The sequence below is a fragment of the Ptychodera flava genome, chromosome 15 (genome assembly GCF_041260155.1).
Source record: "Ptychodera flava strain L36383 chromosome 15, AS_Pfla_20210202, whole genome shotgun sequence".
NCBI lineage: Eukaryota > Metazoa > Hemichordata > Enteropneusta > Ptychoderidae > Ptychodera > Ptychodera flava.
In genome coordinates, this window is record NC_091942.1 from 21,733,497 (window position 1) to 21,740,134 (window position 6,638).

The 6,638-nt window shown below is 37.3% G+C and overlaps 1 protein-coding gene across 1 annotated transcript in view; it reads left to right on the forward strand.

Moving 5' to 3' along the window:
• The window catches only part of LOC139151532 (guanine nucleotide-binding protein subunit alpha-13-like), a 33,055-nt gene extending 28,659 nt beyond the window's left edge, over positions 1-4,396 (forward strand). Inside the window, 1 exon segment of the mRNA XM_070724426.1 lies at positions 24-4,396. Within this exon segment, the coding sequence (XP_070580527.1) occupies positions 24-593 (570 nt within the window). The 3' untranslated portion in view covers positions 594-4,396.
• The last annotated feature ends 2,242 nt before the right edge of the window (positions 4,397-6,638 follow it).

Consider the following 6,638-nt stretch of genomic DNA (forward strand, 5'->3'; position numbering starts at 1 on the left):
ATTTCTCTCTTCTATTCACTCAGAATTATCTCCCAACCAATCAGGACATCCTTCACTCGCGCAAAGCGACCAAAGGAATCGTGGAGCACAATCTAGACATCAAGGGAATTCCGTTCAAATTTGTTGACGTCGGGGGTCAGCGCTCCCAAAGGCAGAAGTGGTTCATGTGTTTCGAAGGAGTGACGTCTATCCTGTTCCTGGTGTCTTCTAGCGAATTCGATCAAGTGCTGATGGAGGATAGGATAACCAATCGGCTTATAGAATCGTGCAACATCTTTGAGACAATTGTGAATAACAAGGCATTTTCCGACGTGTCCATCATACTCTTCTTGAACAAAACAGACTTGTTAGAGGACAAAGTCAAAGTGGTTAGCATAAGAGACTATTTCGCCTCTTTCCAGGGCAATCCCCATGACATGACAGATGTACAGAACTTTATACTCAACATGTTCGACTCGAGGAGAAGGGAACGTAGCAAGCCTCTCTTTCATCATTTTACGACGGCAATAGACACTGAGAACATCAAGTTTGTCTTTCAAGCGGTGAAGGACACAATCTTACAGGACAATCTCAAGTCACTAATGCTCCAGTGAATCAGGAGCAAGTCTTTTTTTGTGCATTTTTTTTTGTGCAGTCAGTGAGTCTCCCACTTTCAGGACGTATTCCACATCACCACTTTGCCTATCAACGAATTTTTTGTAAAAATGAATTTTCCTCGCCACCTTTTTTGAGAAATGATCATCCCGTGTTGCAACAGGAACAACATCCGTGTCGCAGACGATATCTCAAAGTGAACCGTTAGTAGCCATATTGTAGGTGGCCTTGAACGTATCCAGTGATTTCAAAAGTGTGATGACGTTGTAACTTATGTATATGCTGCACTCGAATCGTTGTACTCCATTTTTGGCCATGAGACCCTATTAAGTGACGATATACTGGTAGGCCTTCCTAAAGGTGTTGAAAATTGACATTCTGGGCTTCAATTTATAGTTTTTAAAGGCTGGGCCTCTTGAAACATGCAGTAAGGTGATCATTTGATGCAGTGCACTGGTAACCCCCCTCCTTCCAGTCAACATATATATCAAATATACACTCTCATAAAATCTGCTTTTCTAACAATTCTTTTATCTGAACGGTTTTTTACAACATAGGAAAGTTTGTATGTGCCTCTAACCATAACTCAACTCATGCAGAAGGCGTCTGAGCTGCTGTGAGTTTTCAGAAAAATGTGACATTGTGTACGATTCATGTGTCACGCATTGAAACGGTGTAGTCAGTCTAGGTGAGGTGACCACTACCCAAGAAATATTTTTGACTCCTGCAGTGCGACCTCTGACCTCATTTCGTATTCAACTCTGACATGGCTGAGTCATCGTTAACATAAATCAAAATCATTTCTGACATATGAGCCACCAGAGTAATATGGCATCACTGTGACATGGGTCATTTCCGAAATACCGTGACGTTCAGACATTCTCTTTCTCTTATGGAAGATATCTTACAATAAGACGAAGCCAAATTGTTCCTCCCAGTACTGAAGTATTTACGCAGTTGTGGAGGGAGATTGAGGTATTCCGTAAAACCTGATATCCTGCTTCGAATTTTTAATTTAACAAATGATTCCAAGTGATTCCGTTTTGAATGCGAATTATATCTATTGACTCAAGTAGGAAATTCTGGGTTTGTCTGGAAAGTGAAACAAATACCCAGTATTTACTCATGCTTGTCACCAGCCAGTTAAAATATCCAAAGTCTTTGTCATGTACTTTTAATCTGAGATATTAATAGTTTTAAATATACATTTCTCGCGTCTGCCTCAGTCAGTACACTTTTCGAGTTTAATTTTGAGGCAAGAAGTACTGCGCAGAAGAAATATTCTCTTCTAAGAGGGGCCACAAAACTTCATAATAGAAGAAACGGTCACAATTCCTAACTGACAGGTATCAAATTGAGGAAGCACTTTTCAAGATCCTTATCTACTCACACTATATCGCCAAAACTAAACATTGAGACAGGTTATCGGATAACTTTCACACGATGACAAGAAATAATGTCTTCAAAGAGAATTCATTAGATGGCCTTTTTTTATTATTTTTCATATAGATGGTCTTACAGGGATATTTTGATAACTGTGCAGGCACTGGTTGCCTCTCCACTCTTCAGTAAACTGTAAAATGTTGCAAGAATTCAAAGCAACTTAACTTCCTGGTTGAAATATGCACCTACAGACCCATCAACTGTAACCATAATAATTTCGTCTTAATGGTAAATTATTTCCAACTTTTCACTGGTACTTCATCTCGTGTCACAGAGAAGTGTTATATTTTATCCTACAATTGCCACTCAACAGTAATTTTAGGAGACATTTTCAGAGGAAGTAAAAAAAAATCACTGTTTTTAAATTGTAAAGGGCCAGCCTCCACTCCACTGTAACTATGGATTATAAAATACCAAAGGTAATATATTCTCGTTATTTTCTTAACCTTTTTAATGTTAAGCTGGCCTTTGATAGGCGTCTGTAATGTGGAAGATATCCATTGTAAACCCTGTAATATTTTGAAATTTCTTTTTTAAGAAAATCATCCTGATGATTCTTCCTTGATTGCTCCTGCTCGGCCATCATAAGACTCGCTTAAAATCCTAATGTGTTTTTGCATGGTTGGACTCCAGTGTTCAAGAACATGACTTTACCATCGGTAATTTTTTTTCACTCGATAAGCTAATGTAGGTCCTATTCCAGGCTTCATAAACCTCTCCATCTGCTGACTATTTCAGTCAGTGGTCAGTTTTCTCAAAAAAGAAACCCACTCTGTACTGAACATGCTGAATTTTGTTGGTCATTTGAGATTTGACACAAAAGTCAAGTAATTCAGTATTCTTTGGCAACAGGAAAATGTGTATCACTTGTTGTACGAAACAAGGAAACAACAAAAAGTTATTTCAAGTACTTTACTTGTCACTCAGGAGTCCAACCATCTGATGAAATACGATAAGAGTTAAGGTAGAATTCGCCTCAGTGGACAGATATTCAGACAAACAATTTTTTTTAATACTTTTCTGGTATACCGATTGTGTAGCCTCGTTTTGAAGGCTGTAAAAAAAGTATTCACATTCTTATTTTTATGTAAATCAAAAATTTTAACTTTCCCTGTACAATTAACACAGAGATGGCGGCCATTTTGGATTTCAAGAGTTTGTTATTGTCAACTTATTTATATCTCTGGTACTAAAATTTACATTTGACCCCTGACCTTTTATTCTTGACTTTGAAAGAGAATGGTTTTAAGTTTCCTCGTAGAAAGTTTTGAGCAAAGATCTTTAATCAGTTTTAGAGGCACATACTACCTTAACACCGAAGTTTTGATGACAGGTAAAGGAGAATTTTCCACATTGATGTTTTGACAGTGATGTGAATATTTGATGATATCAATGTACTCAATGCAGGATTTCTGTTTTTATGTCCATGCACTTCCTCATTGAATTGACAATTTTAGGTGTAACACTTTCTGATTTACAAATGGTATATAACCATGTCTCGACACTACACGGAAACCTAACATTTAGTAACCCTTTGAGCGCCAAAGTAAATTTTTGTCCCCTTTATAAAATGTAACCCCAGTGAAATTTTTTCAGATATTTGCCAAAATTTTGATGAAAAACTCTATCCAATGAAGTGTGATGTCTGTTTGGTCCAAAATTATCAAAACAATTACAGAAAATTCACAAAAACTGGTAAAACGTTGCTGTAAAATTTCAGTGTGAAATATTACAGCGCTCAAAGGGTTAACAGCGGTGATTTCAGATACCCTATGTATGACTAACTCGTTCAGATGTGTCTGACTATTTTAAGGTGAAAGCATCTGCTGAAAAAAAAAAATCACTCATTTAGATGTCTCCAACTTTTTAAGAGAACATCTCTGTCAAAAAAAATCCTTATCAATTTAATACCCTGTGAAGTATATAAATTTTAATATTGATTTACACCAAGCTTCCAGCTTCCAGCTTTCAGGACTATAATGGCAGTGGAAACTGAAATAGACGATGGAAACATCGTGCTGATATCTGACAGGTCTTACCGGTAGAAACAAAGGGAGGGGGAGAATTACATTTGAACTCATCATACTATAGATTTATATTCTCAAAGCGGTTTTGTAAGTACAGAAATGTTCAGTATAAATATTTTGGCGTATTTCTGACAAAGATATGAACTTTTTTGGGTAGACCAGTACAAGGTTATGTATTTGTAATTGTTTTTAACGACAGATATTTTAGATTAGATATAAGACTATGCTAGTTGTTATATTTAGTGACAAAGTAGTAAATGTTAGTGGATAATTTGTGTCCTGGCTGTAGTGTAGTTACTTAGAAGTAAAAAGAAAGATATTTGTACATTTTGCATGCTGACTCTGTCTTGAAATTATTCAGGGGCTCATCAGTTCAACTTGAGGATTTTATTTGGTTATTTGTTTACCCCCATTTTGTATAAAGAGGTCCATAATCACCATTAATAGCAATGGTTTGGGCCAAACCATGGTGGTGAAAGGCAGAGCCAATTTAGAAGTTGCTGTTCTGTCATAAAAGACTGAAGGGTATAGCTACAATACTGTCAGCTGACAATTAAAGATTGTTTTAACCCTTTCACCACAATGGTTTAGCCCAACCCTATTGTTATCAACCCTGATGGTGGACCTGTCAACAGGGAGTGGGGGATGAAGAGTGTATGGGATAGGGTTGCCAGCACCGGGTTCTAAGGTGGTATAGGATCCATACATGGAGCATCCACGGTACATGGGAGAGGATTAAAAGTTGCCACAAATTCTTTGCTGCATTGTGTAAATTGAAATATTTACATTTTGCAGCCATTTGTCTCAATTCAATCAAATGTTATGGAAGAAATCGATAGTTTGTGACATGATAACTTTGCGTACTCAGTGGATCATATTTATCTGTCCAAGGTTTTCTACATGTGTAGTTGTCTGATTGGAAGATTGACAGTCTACATAGACTGTCAACTATCTCTTGTTCCTTCTTTGCCTAAAATACCGACATAGCTATATGGCAAGTGCAATGGAATATGCTTTTCCCACAACAGAGAGCCACAGACGTGAGGGCGAGTGCTGAAGGCATATAAGGCTTGTGCCCAGCGAAACATTCAAGCTACACTGAGAGGCAAAGGCCACAATTGCACAAGCGGCTGTGACAGTCTAAGTCCACAGTGCAATTCAAACTGCCAACCCCCACCAACGCCCCCACAACCACCAAGCTAGTTGATTGCAGCCAGTTTGGTCCTAGTAAACCTTTGACAGGCAGACATTTTACTGCAGGCAGATGTGGCACACACATATTTAGCTGTGAACTGCTAAACTGACATACAGACCAACAAGTAATGGAACTTGGGCACCTTGTTTTGTTGGTGTGTACACACGAGAACTGAAGGGAAGTAGGGTGTATACCATGGTCTTTGCCACCTGGAAAATCCTTGAAAAGTTCTTGAAAAATAAGTCACCTAAAATTGTCAAAACTGATATGAATAAGAAATTTCATTTCTATTTTCACCACCATCAGCTTGGCTGATTTGGTAATGAACTTTCTGTAACTGCAAATATTTGCAAAGCAGACTTGAAGCCGGTGTTGATTGCACAGATTGAATATTACTGCCATCATATCCGTCCTTACCGCCTGAAACAATACAATTCACACACAAACTGCTATGACTTCTGTATTTTCATGGAATCAAAAAACACGTACAAATTTTCATTCTGACTTCAGACATTTTCAAAGTATATCAGGCACTAAAATCAAGTTTTTTGATGTGAAAAGTACTGTGCTTTTCCTGCACCATGTGGGTCAATCCAGCGTCAACTGTCTTATACAGATCCCCATAGAATATATCTGTAATATAACTGATAACAGTAGTATTCTGATAGTGTGAACAGCCATGTCTGGAAGATTGATCTTTGCAGCAAGGCTCTGACATCCCTTTAAAGCTAGGCAAACATTTCCCCACAAATCACAAATTTTCTTCTCCTGTTTCTCATTATCATCTGAATTTAAACTGCTGACTTGATATGTTTTTCAACAAAGTTGGCTCCTTTTATTTCTTTCCAGCAGGCTGCCAAGGCCCCCGCCCACCTGGTTTTTTTTTCCACCGAGGGTTTTAAATTTTAGTATTAAAGGGTTGAATCTTTCCCAACTGCAGAGTAGATTTGTTACAAATTGTGCAGCTACATAACATAATTAAGACTGCATTGTGATATGACAATGGGTCATAATTATGTGTCAAATATTTGAACATGATTTAAATATAATACAAAAATGCAAATGCATAGCGGGCTGTAGTACAGTCTTGGTTGTATGAATATAGAAATACCACAATGTTTGTGAGCTCAATAGTCCTGTAATGAGTTACAGATAACCTTGTAAAGAATTAATACCAAACTATAAATAGCATTTAAAAATGATTGTTTAAGTCATTTGAATTTGAATTAAAACAATTTGAGCATGAAAATTTCACAGGAGCTATGTAGATTGTAAATTATCACCCACAGATACTTGCTTTCGGACTATATTCATATTGTTTGACATCTCAGAATCAAATTTAAGTTATGCTATACAGAGCACTCATACAAATTTAATAA